This window comes from Lissotriton helveticus, chromosome 1_1, assembly GCF_964261635.1.
Source record: "Lissotriton helveticus chromosome 1_1, aLisHel1.1, whole genome shotgun sequence".
Lineage (NCBI taxonomy): Eukaryota > Metazoa > Chordata > Amphibia > Caudata > Salamandridae > Lissotriton > Lissotriton helveticus.
The window spans coordinates 1112804623-1112824357 of NC_136057.1; the positions used below are offsets into that span (position 1 = coordinate 1112804623).

Below are 19735 nucleotides of genomic sequence, written 5' to 3' on the forward strand. Positions count from 1 at the left end.
TAATGTACTTACATTTAAGTGACATCTCTCTTCATCCATTGGAGTGCTGTTGTGTCCTTCACAGAGGTCAACTCACTTCGGCTACTGGCTTACTTCTTTCAGTGACGGTTTTCCGCCCATTTACTACAGGATTCCACATCCGAAAGGGACAAATGCAGACATGCAAAATAGTCAATTTCTGCAGTCACAACCAACCTATTGCAGGCCAGTCCTCCGGAGAGCTCATATATGCAGGTCAGTGAGGTTGATAACATGGCAACAACTCTTCCAGCACGGAGCATAGTTGGTGTTTTAATATGGTGCTCATCACAGAGTGGCTTCTAAAGCAGCTCCATTGGCAAGAGCCATCCAGTATGTACCACGTCACTTACAAGCACACCTCCAATAAGCTGATGCTTATTTTAAACTTCCTTTAAACTGCCATATTCTTTTTTGTCCCCTTTTTTTGGACAAATACGTCGCAGTAGAAAGGAGACAGCAGCACAACTCCCATTTTGCGCAGCTTTAATTATCACACTTAGCAGCGTGTAAGGCAAGCTCCCTTGAGCATGTGTTAAGACATGCAGCTTCAAACACGTCACTGCCACAGATATGACGTGATAGATAGGTGGATAGTGCTAACTTGGCACAAGGGCATGGGAACACTTTGCATGGGCACCGGATTACATTACACATGGCGATACATTTTTTTTCTTTTTGGGCACGGGGAGAATAAGTGATTTGTCCAAATCCACAGGAAGTTCAGCCTAAGTCGGAATTCAAACCTAATTCCCCAACTCCAAAGTCTGGAGCTCTGGCCATTAGGCACATCTCCTCCCCTCGCTGCAGGCAACAAGTCCTAAAAAAAGAAGCAGGGGACTAACCAAGTTAGGCAGTATGCAAGTGAAATGGCACGTGACATCACAGCACTTGATACCACAGAACGTGACATTGAACGCGGCATCACAACCCATGACATCTCTGGAAGTGGCATCACACAAAGTGATATCAGAACTTAAGAACTCACACGTTTAACAGGTCTATATCATTAACTTTTATATTATATAGCCGACGCACAGCCAACGCAAAATCTGGGCCTCAACTTGTACATACATTTTTTAGAGCTCTGCCACCATGAAATTAATAACAAGAAGAAACGTGGCAGTAAATCTGTTCTGCCTAATTGTTTGCAGATCTGCATTTTAAAACATCTTATGGGGTTAAGGCACCGGATACATAGATCTTTGTGTGCCCAGTAAATCTCGGGGAATAATAATAATGGTAAGATAGATCTGTCCAGCAAGTGCATGAACCTCCAGAGTTGTGTTTAGTCTATTCCCAGTTTCGTATCAAAGATCATTTTGGAACTTGCAGTTTATAAATTGTAATTCTTCTAATAAAGCACAGTGAGCTATTAAGGACATGTGACTCCTACACCTTGTAACCCTCACTGTCTTAAGTAACACATCCAGTACATTGATTTTCGGGGGATGAGTAGCGCTATAAAAGAAATAAAACAAAATAGTGATATTTAGATTGTTTTTTGTGAAAACAATAAGACAGACCAACAAATCTGACATTCTTACAGTAAATGGACATCTTTTATAGGCATGGAAGTCAAAAGCATGCCTCTCTTAAGTAGCAGTGAAGTTATAAGCTGTGAGCCTTTTTTCCCCCTACATTACATTTGCATCAAGGTGTGAGGCTTCAGATCGCTCCCAGCCAGGATACTCCAAAAAAAGGGATGCCTTTGTTTTGGGCCCAGCTGGAATTTAAAATACCAAAGGACTCTTGCCTGCACATTGCTGCTCAGAACTAAAAGTAAAACCAAAGGGCATGATGGACTCAGTGTTAAACATTGCAAGCACTGACCCGCCGTCAACTGATCTGGGTTTAATCGATCATCATTCTTTAGCTCACTCCGCCACCCCAGTTCAGACATGGTCATATGCAAATCAGTCTGACCCTATGGCTCATGGGAACAGTCCAGCCCGAACTGCCAAGCCATGTCTTCCCTGGACCGGAAACAAACATTCTGGGATCAGTTCAAGACTGATTTGCATATGGCTGGGTTTAAACTGGATTGGCATGGTGAGCAAAAAAAACGATGGATTTAGGCCCTGATCTCTGTACTGGGGTGAAAGTATGACATTGTTCTGCATTCTGTCCATCAACTGTTGTTTTTGCATCTTTCACCCAGATTGGGACGGGTATGCCCAGACGTGGGTCCCATGCTCTCCATGCTACTGGAATTAAGCTATCCTGGCTGAAGAGGGGTGAAACCCTGAAACCGGTCCGAAGAAACTTGTTTCCAGTCCAGTGAGAATCAGTCTTGGCAGTTTGAGCTGGACTGTCCTGCATTCTGTCCATCAACTGTTGTTTTTGCGGAACTAAAAGACTTTTTTTGTACAGAAACCTAAACGTATATATAGTGACTAGTTTACGAAAAAAATTAATAAAACTGCATCCTTAGAAATAAGTACTCCTTGAATGGGGGCAAATGTACTACTTTTTGGAATTCACAAACATTAGTAGTGATAGGCCTGGAAAGTCGTGCCAGTCAAGGATTAGCACCAGCACCAAAAAGTGACAGGATTGATGCTTGCAAATAGTCTAACTAGCAGCAGTCACTCGAGGCAGGGGTCCACCTAACGCAAATCAGTACTGACCCTTTCCTCGTGGAAACAGTACACCCTGAACCTTGGCCACCTCACTCCTAAACCTTGGAGCCCACTGCTCTTTTGGTTGGGAAATTTGAGATTATATTGACATATGTATCTGTATTTTTTTAATTTGACGTTAAATGGTGTATAGCAAACAATTCCTACAGTATATAGTAAAGGCTTTATCTGGCGTTACATATCACAGCTCAGTCGATTATAGGCACCCATAGACAGCTGTTAATAGACAAATGACATACAGCTCGACCCCGTTCTGATTCACAAAAAGAATTGAAAATGCCTGGCCTGTGGAAGTCCTCTAGTGAATGGTAAACTGGAGAGCCCGAGGGGAAAGCGGAGGGAGTCGTGAATACTTGAACGTTATTTACACTTCGGAAGCCATCATTTTTTTGTGTTTGGCAAATACAATCTCTGTATATTGAGGCCCCTATTCAAGGTACCGCTCTTTAAGGGGTCTTTGTAGAAATGGTCCCTAATGAAGGGATCCTCAAGGAAAGGACCCTTGAAGGAGTCCTTTTAGAAGGGGTCCATCCGGAATAGTGCAGGTGGCCCATATAGCACTGGCGTAACGAAAAGTGAGGGGGCCTCCCTGCACGGTACTTAGGGGGGCCCCCTCCGGGCTCAATCAGGAGCTCTCCTGGCCAGAGTTTGGGCCCCCTCCGGGCTCAATCAGGAGCTCTCCTGGCCAGAGTTCAGTGCCAAGGGGGCCCCTTGGAGCTAGGCCCCCCCCCCACACCGCGAGGGCTGCGGGGGCCTGTGTTACGCCCCTGCCATATAGAGGAGCCGCTGTTTAAAGGACCCTTGTAGGAGGGGCTCCATAAAGAAGAATTACCTCTTATCTTGAGGTGAAAAGAGAGCAGGAGCCCGTGAATCTACAGTATCTCCTACGTAAGAATCATCGCAGCACAGATTCCACGGGCAGCCTGCTTGCCTCAAGACCCGCACGCCTTCAGGCGCTGGATCTTCAACTTTGCTTCCCTGCTTCGAAATTACCATATTTGCAGAAAAGGTGAAGGCGCATGTGTCAAAAACCACATCTGCGCTGACAGAATATTTTTATTTTCACACACTGCAAAGAACGAACCGCACACAAAAAGCGTGCGAGTTGTGGCTTCGCTTTACACTCCGCACTCATCTTCTTGACAAACACTTTTCCCGAGGGGTATAGCGTTCTGTATTATTCCTGGTCTGTTTTTCATTTACATATATATCTGTGGCAATTCAAGCAGTAACTGCTACAGCAAAGCACTCATGTGCAAGACACGCGCGTGGCTTTTGGGAAGTTTAACGAAAAAATTGTTTTTTTAGTTTACTCAATTTCTAGCAAAGCTAAATGGGCTTTATATTCGGAAAAAAAACTGTGTTCTCGTACCACTGTTCACTCCATAACGTGGATATTCTGGAGGCATCCAAAACAAGTGACAAATCAGTAAGGAGAAGTGGAAGAAACTTTACTGAAAACTAGTCAGTAATGTGGGCTGTAGTGTCTCAGATTGAAAAATTTGGCAAGCCAAATAATTTAAAATTACTGAACACGAAGTCAATCAATTAAGCCAATTATTGGACCTCGCCTGGCTAATGGACCTACACCTCAGGACGCTCTAAGGAGGTGTAGGCAGGGCCATTGGAATTATGTGGCATGTAGGGCCAAATTATGTGGCAGGGTTGGCTAAATTGTGTGGCAAGAAAAGGCAAATTATGCGGCATAATGCAATGCATTTTGTGATAGTATTTCTTAGTTTGTAATTTTTGCTCATTGGTAACACTGCCTGGGCAAATATTTAAGCCATTTACTAACAATTTAACCCATAAATACAGAAATAAGCAGGTGGCAAATGACAGGCCTGCAAAGGCTTTCCACTATGCCGGAAGCTTGTTGTTGGTTGCAATGAGGATGCATAGCCAATAGGTCTCGCCTTTGGGATCTTATAAGTGTTTAGCCATGCAACAGTTGATGTTGTTGCACCAAGGATATTGTGCTGGATAACTAACCACTTATAAGGTCCCAAAGGCGAGACCTATTGGCTATGCCAATGCTTGTTTTAACATTGGCGAGAGCCCACCATCTCTCCCGACAAAAAAAAGTAATTAAAAAATAACTAAAGAACTGTGACAAAGTCAAAAATCTGACAGTTGCCTCCAGAGCTTTTGGATTTGCCACTGCTTGTAATAAAAACAAGCAGTGGCAAATCCAAAAGCTTATAAAAAGGTGCTATATAAAATGTTAAATAAAATGTCCGGCTGATTTTGATTATGCTTTGGCCAGTGACTCCCCATCTATGTATCTATCAAAAGATGCTATTTCACATGCATCGATTAAATAGATCACACCTTATGTAAAGGGTTCTCAATCCACACCCTTTTCAGGGCCCGCTACCTTTTTCACCTCACTTAAAGAACTGAGTGCAATTTTCACCAATACTCATAGCTCAAAGTAGGTGAAATCTGTTGCGCAATATATATATATATATATATTTTTTTTTTTAATGAAAAATAGCTCCCTTACTGTTTGTTGAGAGACTGCGGTCATGGGACAGTTCATTCAGACAGCTGAGAAGCCTCAGCTCAATTGGAAGGGAGCGATTCTTCCGTGCTGTAAACCTGGGAGGGCTAGACAGCTAAACAAGAAACAAGCCTTCATGTCAAAGGTGCCTACTGCCTGAAAGGAATTTAGGTATGTGCAACTGGTTAATCTACAAATGTAAAAGGCTGCTTCGAAGCCTGTATTTGCTTTAAATGACGGAGTAATTTGAAGCTTTATGATGACAAAGATAAATTCGTTTTGAAATGAGCTGCAGAGTGCATGCTTGTAATGCACAGTAATGAAAATGTCTGTTCTCCGTACAGTCTGTATTACTAAAATCTATAGTCTGGAAACACAATCTTGAAACTAAATCTTTTTGTGCAGCCGATTTTGTACTGTGAGTAACACGCCACCCCCACCCCTCCCCCCTTCCGATTAATTTAGCTTGCATGTCATTCAAGGTGTGTGGTGTTTTGTAAACAGTTACCGGAAGGAAAAGAACCAACAAAATAGTTATAGAATATTTTGTTCTTTTTAGCCACATCTTCTAAACCACCTCCACACTTATGTCCCCCTAACCCGTTGCATTCAAGATCAGTTTTTTTTATGCTTTGTAACCGCAGCCTGTAACTAGCAATGTTCAGTGAAAATACACAAGTTCTATCCGTATTCAAGTTTCTTGCGAGCTAACTAAAAGTTAATGCAGCGAGTGGACTACTGGAAAATCGTCTGAAACTTGCAAAGACCGCACCTTTGGCCAGCAGCCAACAAAAACCTCATAACCTAAGTGTCTGGGGCTCCTTCCGCAAGTTGCATAACAGCAGTAAAATGGGAAACCGCTACAGCCGACAGCAGCTGGACGCATGCCTTCAAATAGAAACAAAGGGAGACTTTAAAAATCCGATTCATCAACACTGAAGACAAATATGAGTGAGAAGGAACCGTGAAAAATCTAAGATGCACCTGGTGAAATACTGCTGAGGCTCGAGCACGCCACAGAATGAGGCGCCCATGAACACTACATTCGTTTAAACCTAGGTATGGCGTTAACCCCTTATGGAAGATATAAAATGGCTTTTTGCACTAATAAGTAAAAATACTGTCACTCATATAGGATCCAAAGATTGATTGTACATTCAGTAAGCTCATCACACACCCATACCGGATTCCGAAATAATGGAATTCACTGTGGTGAGCTGGCCACTATTAATGTATTAGGTTTCGATATTTGTAGATCGCCACATAATAAATGTATGGCTCCAGCCCCTTTTCGTAATATTGCTGCACTTTTCAGACTGTTGTGTGACTTACATCGATTGGTAGTGTATGGTTGGCTGCCCGATTGCTTGGGTATGGTTAAGATTTATTAAATGTCTAGTTTCACAATGGTTTGGGTTGGTTATTGTGAAGGTGAAATGAGTTTTAGCCTGCAATATGTCTTTGCAGTGTGTTACGGGTATGGATGGGTGAGGCAGAGGATTCTGCTAATTTTCATTGAGCCGAGTGGTTGGTTCTCCTTTGCTCGGCCTATAGAGATTGGAGGCACCCCATGGTAGTTAATTATCTACGGTGTGATGCTTTTGAGGCTAGAAGCTGTAAAACAGCAGTCAGCATACAGCATATAGAAAGGAGAATATATTTTCAAGCCAAGCTTCCTGATTACAGGAACGCCAACACAAATTAATTGGCAATGGGTTAAAGCATCATCATCTTGAGATGGGTGCTTTCTGCCTCCAGAACTATTCATTGAGGATCTGCTGGTAGAACAATAGCCTATCTTTTGGTATTGTCTGAAAGACTTACTTCTGACCTACTGTGTTGTATAAATAACGTGGATAATAGTTTTTGCTCCCTGTACTGCTCTTCACAATCTAAAATCAAATGTATCTAGGGAAATGTCCCTATCAGCAAGTTCTCCACCAACAAAGTTCAAAGTAGCAGAGGGATCCTTACTAGGCCAGCATGCTGAGAAGTCCCCTCTGACTGGGACACGCAGCGGAAAGCTGAGCAGCTTTCCCCCCATTTATCAGGATCATTCAATGGAGGCCCAGGAAGGCCTGACCAGTGACCGAAAAACAAACTGTGCACAAGAAACATAATTACAGTTAATAAAGTGATTTTCCTAGAAATCTGGCACAGATCTAGGCACCCCCAACCTAGGCTGGGCATGCCAGCACAGCATCAACTAGCAAGTCTAGCAGTTATCCCTGGCTTGTAATGCAATAAAAAGGAACATTTCGATGTTCCGTCACTGCATGCTGTGATCGTGGCATCTATTTCTCTGCCACTCGTTCTATGGTGGCCAAGAGAAACTTCTCAATTTTCATCTTTAGGCCCGTAATTCACTGAACAACCCCTGACCGTGACCAATCACTTTGACTGTTCATAGCTGCTGTGAGGTCCCAAGTCAAGCGTGACAACTTCAGACAGTCCTGGCCTTTCAGCCAACTTAATTTTGCTTGCTGAGATTTTTTTTAAGCGCATGATTATATAGGGGGTTTGACAATGTAAGGCCCATATTGCAAAGTGTTGTAACCTAAAAACAAAAACAGGACTGGGGAAGGTGTCACTTAGCAGATAGTATGCCTACTCTGCACACTGATGCACAAGCAAGGCATGGGCTACCAGGGGATTCTGTGGTCCGATCTGAGACTGCTGGCACTACTCAACTTCATCCCCTTGGTACAGATAAGCCTGCCTCTTAGGGGTCACCCGCTCATGCTTTCTCACTCCTGCAAACCCCGCTCCCTCTTCCCTCTCCTATAACAAGATAACAAGCCTTTGAATCTGCCATATTCATGACTAATATGTATATTTATAGAAATTCTCCACAGATGCACCTCTACAAATTCTCGAACTCCAAACCTTTACAAACAGAGGGGTGAAGGGGGGAAACACATGTTCATACATTCAAACAATAAGGTAAAAGTGTTGTTAAATCTGCCCTACAATTTCCCTGGCAGCGTATCCGAACAGACCAGTTTATCATTTACCACCCTCCCATAACATGTTTGCATTTGTGAATGCTCTAGATTTTGAAGCCTGGAGGTTGCTGAACGTATAAGATACTTTGGCGTATTTAAGATCGTAAGTACAATTTTCTCAAAGCAAGCAAAGTTGTTTTTTGTCATTTTACGGAGTTTCTCAAACCTTTGAACATACATGTTACAAAGTGCAAGAACATTAGAGTAAAAAAATCTGGGATAAATTCTGCAAAAACATGTATTTTAAGGGGGGGGGAGAACAAAGCACACAACTTTTTGCAGAAGTCTCCCGCCAAAAAAGAATTTATCCCAAAACTTTTCTGCAAAGGCTATTATTTTCATAACCTTGTGCAGTGACAATCGTTGCAACGCTTTAATACGAGAATTATTGTTTTTCTACTTTACTTGAGGCTAGAACTATAAAAGTAATTTTTGGTGCTGATTATGTCAAAATCCAGAGGCATATTTATGTCTCAAGAGATAGTTTAGTAACTGAAAACTGGAAAGAAATCCCCTTCTTCGAATATATGTGCACGTTAAGCCAAACATGCCATATGGCTCTAAAAACAGGAATATCGAAACGTAATCTTTATGGAATGTTATATGTAAGACTTTGAAGATGAAAAATGAAGCACTTAAAAACTGCTGCAAACATGTTACACTATTATAGGGACAGAAAGAATGTTGAAAAATAACAAACTGCATATTTCCGATAGGTCTGCCGACAAGAGAAACAAACAATTGTAAATTACTGTTGGCATATATTTGGTTAACATGTCCACGCTAGCATTTCCAGGCTCCGGAAGAAAAAAAAAATCACAGTTCTGAGGAACGCAAGAATGTTAGCAGATGGGGGAAATGGAAATGACTCAGCGGCTCTACGCAATTTCATAGTTTTATTTCATTATTCGTGGGCTTTACAGTAGCGATATAGGCAGGCCCACTTGAATAATGCAGTAGGCAGGCCCATTTAAATTATGCAGCAGGGGAGGACCAAATTATGGGGGAGTGTTGACTTAATGATGCGGCAAGAAAGGGCAAATTATACGGTGTATTACGCCACAGTTCGTGATCGACCTGCTTCAGGATTGTTATTTTTACTCATGGTAACAGTGCCTGGGGAAAAATGTCATTTGATTAGTAATGGTTTAACAACCACATACAGTAATAAACAAAAGATGACCAGTCAATCTTTGCAAAGGGCCTTCCACCACATGGGAACACTTCGCCATGTTTTTGGAAACCTTTGATCAGACAGATAGAAACTGTTTTTTGTTGTTACAATCTGTAGATTATGCAGCAGAAGATGGATTATGCAGTAAATGTGACAAATCCATAATTATGCAGAAAAACCTAGAATTGCATAATTCCAGTGGCCCTGGCAATAGGTTACCTATCCCAAGAGCTCAACCAATGTGTGAGACATGTCCACTGCACTCCAGTGTTTCCGTTCAGACAAGTACTTCCTTCAAGAGCTCCTTCCCAAGATGTTTCGTACTAGAGAGGTAGGTAGGATCTCAAAGCAAAGCTTGGTGAAGCTTTGGACCCTGCACTTGCCGTGTCTTGTCCCAATGTCTTTCCCTGCTGTACCTCTATTAGTAGATTGGGTTAGACCAGGTTCAGCAGATAATTCTGGTGGACGCGCCCTGTGGGACCCACTTCTCAAGTTAACCAAGTGACATATTCTGCATCCCCCTGTGCATGCCCACGGGTCCCGCAGGCTTCTGCAGGAACTACAAGCTTCATACAGCCATCTTGTTCAGACTTCAAGTCACTCTCACGTCCTGATTCTGAGCTCCTGACAAGCTGCCTGCGAGTTTTACTGGTAGGCTAGTCTAGCTCTTCTTGAGTTAGTCCAATAGTGCCAGTGATCTTGTCAGTTTCACACTGTGGTCCACTTGCTCTAGTGTTTTTTTTTTCCTTGCCCAGTACTCAAATATGAAGGCTCGCTGATAACACTACTGCACTCATGTGGGGAGAAAACGAGCCAATAAACAACTGAGTTTAGTGCACAGCTCAGGAATCGATTGCTGCAATCTTATGTTTAATGCCCTCCCCTAAGAAACTTAAGATCCGCAGTTCAGCAGTAGATAAGATGTAATGGTTGCATCATAGTTCACCTATCAGAGAGTGGCTATCACTGGCTGCAACAATTAAGTTAAAGGCAGCATCGACCAAGCATAAGACACGTTAGGGAAATGCCCTAAAGAGCATTACTCAAGCAGAAACTAACTAGGACTTTAACCTACACAGCAAACCAGAGATCCTTCAACAAGCAAAGACAGAGGAAGAGGCCAAACTTTACTGATCAATGTTGCACCAAACACAGAATGAGTGACCAGAGGAAGATCATGCAACATTAATTAAAGAGCTTTCAGCACAGGTTGAAACCCCACCAGCTTTATTAAAGAAGTTTAATCACAATCCGATAACAGATCACTAGAGATCTTTTGCTAGAGTTTGAATACTTATTTATGGGTCTTTTTTTAGGCTTAGCCTGCTCAAGAAGACCGGGGTAAAACAGTAACATAGCGAAAACCAAGAATGCAAGGTGACATATTAAGAGCACGCTGGGCTACTAATTACATTTAACTAATCCCTCTCAAGATCTAAGTCACTATACATCTATGGTTTTGCAAAGGAGCTTAGTTTTCAGATCTGACATTTAGGGCCCAATTACAATGTCAGGCAGTCAGTGGTGGTCCGTCCGAAACCTTGAGGCTGCGGTCCGACCACTGCATAGTGATGCGGTCAGTCGAGCGCAGAGGGTAAACCGATGCCTCCAACAGGCTCAAAGAGCCCATCGGTCGGAGAGTAATCCTTACAATGGCGGCGGTGCCTATAGAGGCACTGCCATAAGGATTACAATGTCCCTTTTCTCGCTGCCTTTACATGGCGGCGCAACCACCATGTCAATGCAGACTGAACAGGACTTCGGGGGCCCCTAGCAGGTCCCTCGTGGGGCTCCACTATGGGCCCAGGGGGGCATATGTAGTGCCCCCCCCACCCCAAAATCCATGCACCATGTGCCAGGCCTGCATGCAGTGCATGGATGTTTGAGAACTGCCCTTTTCCGCAGAGGCTTGTGTTGCAGCCCTTTTCTAGGGACACAGCACAAGCCACAATGGAAAATAGCAGTTTACCGACCGCATGCACGGCGGCCGCAATGTATTTAAGCAGGTGGGACCACCGACATATAGTCGGCCAGACACCAGCCTGAGGCGATGGTGGTCAGATGATTCTCCGACTGCCATCGTAATAAGGCCCCAAGTCTTTTTGCCCCATGCTACGAATCTATGCTGGCAAGAAGACTTGTATTCATGAGTCAGCATACTAAAACAACAACTGAGAATAAAAGAAAGCAAAAAACAGAAAACAAATAAGTACTGAGACAGTATTAGAATACTTTATTTACTCAATACTGGGGAACCTGCCAGGTGCCACATTTAGTGGTTAACACCAGCTTGCTTTTTTATAGCATATGCAAATCAGTCTTGACCCTGTGCCTCATGGGAACAGTCCTGCCCGAACTGCCATGCCATGTCTTCCCTGGACCGGTATCAAGCATCCTAGGACCGGTTTCTGGCTATCTGCCGTCTTCAGCCAGGATAGCTTGACTCCAGTGGCGTAGTGGGCCATGTCTGAACTGGGGTGGCTTGGTGAGCAAAATAACAATGGATTAAACCTAGATCAGTGACTGGGGGTGAATGGTTTGCCATTGTGCAACATTCCATCCATCATCTTGTGTGTTTTGCTGTTCACCCTAAGTGGGAAGGGTATGCCCAGACGTGGGTCCCTTGCTCACTACACCACTGGAGTCAAGCTATCCTGGCTGAAGACAGCCGATAGCCAGAAACCGGTCCTAGGATGCTTGATTCCAGTCCAGGGAAGACATGGCTTGGTAGTTCGGGCTGGACTGTACCCATGAGGCACAGGGTCAAGACTGAATTGCATATGGCCATGTCTGAACTGGGGTGGCTTGGTGAGCAAAAGAACGATTGATTAAACCCTTATCTATGACTGGGGGTGAATGGTTTGCCATTGTGCAACATTCCGTCCATCATCTTGTGTGTTTGACTTTAAGTGTATGTCAGCTGTTGTGTAATATACCTCAATGCAATAACAAAGCTCTGGGATGCACCAAAATACTGGTCCAGTGGCACACTTTGGGAATCACAAAAATGTATTTTACGCATTTGAGGGACACCCTTAATTACACAGACCGCACACCCTTTTAGAGGCCCGCCTACTATTTTAATCCCTCTAAAAACCTTGCCTCCCTCCCTGTAGATCACTGGCAGCCTTCAACATTTTGAACAGGTCCAGTACTGAGGCTGGGACTGCAGGGCGCATGAAGTCAAACCATGTTTTAATAGATAGACAAGCATGCAGCTGCCAATAACATTGTTACGTAAGCTGCTCCAAATAACAGTTGGCTGCTAGGTAATGGCTACTTCTCAATACATGGAAAACCAAATAACATAAATCCAGTATTTTGTAAATAACAATAAACTTTTATGCTGTTCCAATTTCCCCAACTAAACATCCATGTTTTATCTAGAAACCCTCGCTGCATTCATTAGAATCTACACTTCTGCATAGGATTTTCTCTTCAGACCTCATCAGTTGGGCCTCTAAGTCAAGGTTAACAAATTATGGAACACACCTTTGTTTTTACCAGCGTAATTAAAAAAATTATAATTTAACATTAAAACTGGTGATAAGAAACAAACATAGCCATCCTTGAGTGTCTGCATTTGTGTAAGGGACTGATCAAAAACAGAGTGCCTGTGAGAAACAGGAGCTGAGAAAACGAATGATATGAGCAGAAGGCAGTATATGGGTGATGGAGGGTGTGTTGGACTTTGCAGGGTCATCCCTGAACGTTTATGCCTTCCTCCTGCATTTAGTCAGACCTGTTTTTGTTGGTTTTAGGACTCTGGGCACTTTAACACTGCTGATCAGTGCTAAAGTGCATATGCTCTCCCTATTGTAAATTGATGTATGCATTAGTGACTCCACGATTGGCTGATTTGGTTTACTTGTCAGACCCTAGTACAGTGCACTGAGTGTGCTCAGGTCTTGTAAACCAAATGCTGCTTGTGGGCTTGCAGCACTGGTTGTGCCACCCACAGAAGCAGCTTGTTAAGTGTGCCTCAGGTATGCTATTGCAGAGCCTGTGTGCAGTCTGGTACTGCCATGTTGACTGGGCAAGTGCACCCGCTTGCCAGTCCCTAAACCTTTCCTTTCCTGCATATTAGTCACCCCTATGGTAGGTCTAAGGGCAGGGTGCATTGTAGGTATAAGGTAGGACATGCCCTGGTGTGTGTGGCATGTCCCAATAATGAATTACAGCCATTTTTCATTTTTCACTATTGCAAGGCTACCTGTTCCCCATAGGCCAGAATGGCAGTTTGATTATTACATCTTATAATCCTAACTGACTCAGGGAACTAGATGGAAATTCGAGTTTAGTATGCCTGAACTCGAAATGATAAAAATGCATCTTTTAGTTAAGTTGGTTTTAACATTCTGTGTTAGAAAATACCACTTTTAGAAAGTAGGTATTTTCTTGTCTAACCATCCAAGCCTTCCTCTGATAGGTTGTGTATTCCTTGTCTGGAGTTTGAGTGACAGCAGCTGGGGGATTCCAGGAGACAGGGTGAGTCAGCACAGGGCTGAATAGAGAAACATGCATGCAGATGGGAGGGAGGAGTTGCACCTGGGACCTGAAAAGGTCTGTGCCTTCGCTCCACAATGCTGGTTCCACCTCCTGTGGTGCGTCTGATGTCCCTGGCCTGCACTTTGAAAGGAAAGGAGGAGTCCTGTCAACAAAGTGTTCCAGGACTGAGCAGAACTGGTTTGGACTAGGCAAAGGCCTCTCTGCCTTCAGAGAACAAAGAGAAAATGAGTATAAAAGAAGGGACCCAGAACTTTAGATCTCTTTTGGGAAACAAGAAGAAACCTTTGCTGAGAAGAGTAACCAGAGAGACGGAGGAGAGAAACTATCCCTAAGATTGAGGGATTGGCCTGCAGTGGTGGTCTGACTGCCAAAGAGAGGAAAACAGACTTTGTGCTACTTTCATTCAACTTGTGAAGTATCTCCAAGGTCTTCAGATGGAGCTTGCCTCCCGCTGAAGTCTCAGGGACAACGGACTTCACCCACCAGCTCCCCAAGAGTTCTTGGGAAGTGCCTGTAGTTGTGCTGGGCTTCCTGAGGGACTGCGTGTCGCAAGGAGCTGGAAGCACGACTCACGAAAAAGAAGTGTGTCACTGAACTGTCACAAAAGCACCTTGCATCGCCAGAGAAGAGGATCGACGTTACATCAGACGCCGCATCATCGGAGAAGCGTGCAGCTGTCGTTGCATCGCTGGGTAAGCGTGTCGCTCTGCAGCTGTCGCAACGTTGCCAAAACGCCTTGCATCGCCGGAGAAGAGGATCGACGTGGCATCAGATGCTGCCGCATCACCGGGAAGCGTGTTGCAGGGCCTTACACGGCTCAGAAGTATCATTGAGTCGCAGCACTGCCGTGCATGCGTTGTGTCGCACCAAGGAGAAGACCCCATTTTTGGAGCGGAGGCATCACCGTTCTAGCGTGTAAGGAACCGACACATCACCTTCCCTGCAACACTTTCGTGGTATAGCATTACGCTTCCAAAGGTACAGTGAACTCAAAATGTCGCACTTTACATCTTAAGAGAACTAAGCTAATTCTACCATTTTTAAAGTACAGTATTGTGGATTTTTGTCGTTTGTGGTCTTGTGTTAAGTCTATATTAAAATACTTATTTGTATACTACAACCTGTGTGGTGTCCCATCTGTAGTGTTGTCACTGGGTTACTGTATGTGTTCACAAATGCTTTACACACTGCCTTTGAGATAAGCCTGTCTGCTCGTGCCAAGCTACCAAAGGGGAGAGCAGGGGGTTGTTTTAGGAGTGTACCCCCTTACCCCGACTAGACGCAAAGGTCCCTATTTGGTCAAAGGTACCTACCTCTGCCAAGTAGAGACCCCCAAATGTAACAGTGTGAGAGAAGGGCAACTAAGTGGGGTTTCGAGGGAAAGGATTTGAAGGACCGAATGTGTGCACGTGTTTGTGAGGGGAGCATGCCAATGAGGGGAGAGGGTGTAAGGAGTGCGAGTGACCTGGGTTGGATAGAGTATTGTGTAGGACAAAAAAAAAAAAGAGGGTCTTTGAAAGAAGGGTGTTAAAAGGTTAGACCAGAAGATATGCGAAAGCAAGATGTGAGAAAGGAATGTACGAGAGATAATAGCGAGATGGTCAGATGAGCAATGTGTGCTGAGCTTGAAGGAGGTACAAGGGACAGGGAGCAGGGTTTCAGGCCATGAGCAGAAATGGGTGTGCGAATGAAAATCGAGAGAGGGTGGAATGTTAAATAGGGAATGGAAAGTGGAGGCTTGAGAAGAGAAAGTGTGAGGCTCACGCATTTAAAAATAAAGAAGGGGCTGAATTATAAACAAGTAGTAGTTGTGAGAATGGAGGACAGTCTGAGACTTGAGAGCAGTGGTAAATTTTGAGGAAGAGAATACTAGGTGTATGCAGGCGTGGCCGGTACAGGTAAGAGAGTTGGGGTGGGGGAGAAGCCAATATACGACAGGATAGGGAAAATCAAATTAATTAAACAACTTACCTTGTGATCGCCAACTGTGCGATGTGGCAAGCGTAAAGTAAGTGGTTTAATTTATTTATTTTCCCTATCCCACAGGAAGTCGGCTCACCCCAACTCCTGTTGCCCCATCTTAGAAAAAACAAAGGATATATGGACTGCACTTGCAGAACATGCCATATGAATCTGGGATTATTTCACAATATGTGATGTGAGATAACAAGATCAGTATTCTTGAGGAAGGCACCTGACCCTGTAGGAGTAATATTCAAATGCCAACTGATGAAAAAGAGAGGCAGTGTCCATTACTTGATCCTCCTGCATATAACTCCTCTTGCCCCCCCTTTCGTGGGTTAGCCACCTGAGCTGTAGCTGTTCTGTATGTTTGAGACACCCAGGCGAGGTCCCTCTTTCTTCAGCCACCTGTTCTGATTGGTGGTGCCCAAGTTGTCAGGGGCATAATTTCCATTAGTGCAGCCAGGCCCGGACTGGCCGTTGCGGGCACCGGGCAATTCCCCGGTCGGCCGCAAGGGTGGGGGCCGTTTTTGGGCCCCTGGGGGCCGTTTTTGTGACAGGGCCGTTTTTGCAGCAAAGCTGCAAAATCGTCCCTGTAACAAATTCGGCGGAAAAGCGGCCCTGGTAAAGAGCTTGGTGGCATCCCCTCCCTCCCCCAGGGGGAGGAGGGGGGCCGGCCGAGCACTTTGCCAGGGCCGGTTTTGGTTCCCAGTCCGGCCCTGAGTGCAGCAGTTGCAGGTTTGAGTGGGCCCTGGTTGCTGCTGTATTTCATAATTCAAACATCAGCCATGGGTCCCACTTCCTTTCCATGGCCCATGGCTCATGAAACACTGGCCGCAATAGTGCACGTTTGCACTTTTTTGTGTTGTGAGGATAGAGAGGATAGATATTAAACTTTCCACTATAGAAAAGTCAAAATGATTTTGCATTGTCTGCTTGTGTTAATGTATGATGTGAATAAAAGAGTGAACCTCACGAAATATGTGAACAGAATTTACTGTTCATTTTAAATAGGACTCAAGCCGGTTTTAAAATAGGATTAGATTACTTAGTAAATATTTACAACATAGCTGGCAAGGGGCTTAATGGCATGCATGAACACCACAGGCCATTTCTGCATTATATGCAGCGCTACTGGAATTATGCAGCACGGTAACAAAATGATGCAGCTGGGAAAGGGACCTTAGTCAATGCTGCACAATTTCTAATCAGTATTATTCCTCTATCTTACCATGCTAGAATCAATTAAAAGTGTCTGACCAATGCTGTGCCACATGAAATACATCTTTTGCCACTTACTTTTTTTTACACACATGCATTTACCATGTATGCTTTGACCAACCATGATAAGTATATATAAAAGCACAATTTGCAAAGGGAGGTCACTTTAGTGTTCAGAGATGGATAGTGGTGAAGTGAACGTATGAATGAAAAAAACTTTTAAAGCGCTACAAATGGCGAGATAAGGTTCATTTTTTAGGTGTAGGTGGTTAAAGGGATGGTGTAAGGTGAAGTTTAGGGGTGGGCAGTAGTGCTTTTTTTCTATGGTCTCTCTAAAACACATCCCACTCCTTCGGGGACTACCAATAGAACTTCTGTACCATCTGGCTGCTCCCTCCCTTTCTCTGAGCAGTGTAACTGTGCTGAACACCCGTCGCAGCAGGGTCAGAGGAGTGTCGCGCAGAGCAGCAGCACTGACAATGCATGCAAAAAGCAGATCAGACGTTACCAGTGTGGAGAGACCATCCTGCAGGGACTCCACGGTCAGGGACGCATCTGCCTGGATGACGCTGCTGCTGAAATCCACGTGGAAGCGGAGATGCAGGTGCTTGGTGATGAACTGCTCGGTGTCGGAGAAGGAGCTGGGGTCTGCCATTGTGGCTGCCGGGCAAACGAAAGCAACTGGCTCGCAGGAAGCGGCCAGGATATAGTGCTGGAGCCTCGGCCGCGCGACGAGCACGTGACCGGCGCGGATGACCCGCCCCTCCACTCCAGCGGCCTCCATTGGCTCCAGCCTCGGTCTCAGTGGGCGGGGCCTCACCGGCGCCGGAGACCCATTGAATTTAATAGTGACATCAAACGAGTCTTAGAAAAATTACCGAGTCACAGCTCTAACCCTCTCAGTCGATGGGTGGAAAAAGGGACGTAAACGCAGGGCCTTTCCCTCTGTCCTCTTTAGTCACATGAAATTTAGGATAATTGTCATATCTATAATTTTATGTAACTCATGTAATCCTAAATCCTTATGTGTCGCAACTGGTTCTTATGTAAAGCGCTCTGACACCTTTGGGTAATGTTCGCACTATATAAAATCGCATTAAATAAATAAAAATAAAATTAAAAGAAGTAGACTAGTGAATAGGAGAATTTAGCAAAGTTCTGCTTGCAATACAAAATATTTTATTAGCAATCTGAGCTTTGGCTTGTTTGCTGAGGTCTACGTGTAAAGTACAGATTAACCATTTCATTCCTGGTGGGTTACCACTTTGCCTCTACACCTTCTCCTCTGTCTCTTAGGGTGATACCATCTTCCCATTCTAGAGAGTGACTGGCCTTTCGGTTGGGTAATGTTAACACATGCTATAACAGTGTTTTGACAGCTGAGCGATGAACAGAGCACTGGAATTCTACATCAGTGGTGGCCCAAACTATGCAGCAGTGTTCCCTAAATTCAAGGAAAATGGAATGTTCGCTGGTAGTATTGTCCTGCTATTTTGAATTTTTTAAATACAATAACGAATCCCATTGTAAACCAAAAACCAAAGATTTTCTATGTAAATTATATCGATTCGTAAAACTCTATTGAGAACGTTATTCAACAATATCAATTTTGTAATACAGGGAAATTGTATTTTATTGACACTGGCTTTTTTGCGCTCCATAGTAAAAGTCAATAAAAACATACAGTGCTGCACTCAGCAGAAAAAGAGCGTACACTTCTTGCAATAAAGTTCTGCCTCTTTTATTCTGCTTATTCCCGTTATAGTATAGAATGGGGCCTAGATTTGCAAAAAGTTAGCATCAGGGTTATGTCACTTTTTTGACCCAGCCTAGATGCAAAATCATTTTTTTTTTTTACAAAGCCACACACATATTGATTTGTGTGGCTTTTTAAGAAAAAGTAACGCAACACAGCACATTGCCTTGCGTTCCTTTGTGTCAGGGAGGCGTTCCTTGGGTGGTGCATAGGTCTTCCCATACATCCACCAATTCATTTTGACACAAGCCATATTTACAAAGAGAGGTAGACACTGGTTTGCGCCAGGGCTTTAAGTGGGCCGGGCAGGAGCGTACCTTCGGTGGGGAGAGGGGGGGTAGGGGGTTACACACCGTTAATAAATGCATTCTCTAATAAATAGTACGGAACAGGTGCTTTAAGCCGGGTATGGTGAGGGGTTTGCGGATTTCACTTGGGATTTTCACATACACACATAGACAAAAACACACACACTGTCAGTTTTGAAGGTCTTAGAATGGTTATTTTACAAAATATTGAATTTTAAGTACCCCTAACAAGATGTACTCTTCTCCCTTTTCAATATCCTTAAGCCCCCTTCATGTCCTGCTCTGCTTCTCCTTTAATGTATTTTAACTGCTCGGCCTGCATGATTGGTGAAAAATCTGAAGTTCACCCCCCCCACAACAATGGTTCTTCTAATTCTTTTAATCTCTGTGCGGCAATAAAAGGTGCCTGTGCACACCAGTCAATGCTCCGTGCACTGAAAAGGGTGCAACAATTCACTGTACAAGGTCAGTGTTGAAGCTATCTAATTTAGCATTGTTTGACCGTCCTAAAATTTGTTTCACAATAAAGGTAAAAAGGTGTATATTGACTCACATTTTGCTGGATGCTGCACTCATTATGGAGCGGTACAAAAGGGAGTGGTGATGGACGAAGCATCTGAACCAATCAAACACTCAC

At 44.0% G+C, this 19735-nt stretch overlaps 1 protein-coding gene across 2 annotated transcripts in view; it reads right to left on the reverse strand.

The window, feature by feature from the left end:
• The window catches only part of LTA4H (leukotriene A4 hydrolase), a 309801-nt gene extending 292010 nt beyond the window's left edge, over window positions 1–17791 (reverse strand). Inside the window, exon 1 of one of the 2 annotated variants that reach the window (XM_078678783.1) lies at window positions 17543–17791. In XM_078678783.1, coding sequence (XP_078534909.1) covers window positions 17543–17689 — 147 coding nt within the window. In that variant the 5' untranslated portion in view covers window positions 17690–17791. The remainder of the gene's footprint in view (window positions 1–17542) is intronic. The other variant, XM_078678777.1, reaches the window with a different exon arrangement.
• Between the last annotated feature and the right edge of the window lie 1944 nt (window positions 17792–19735).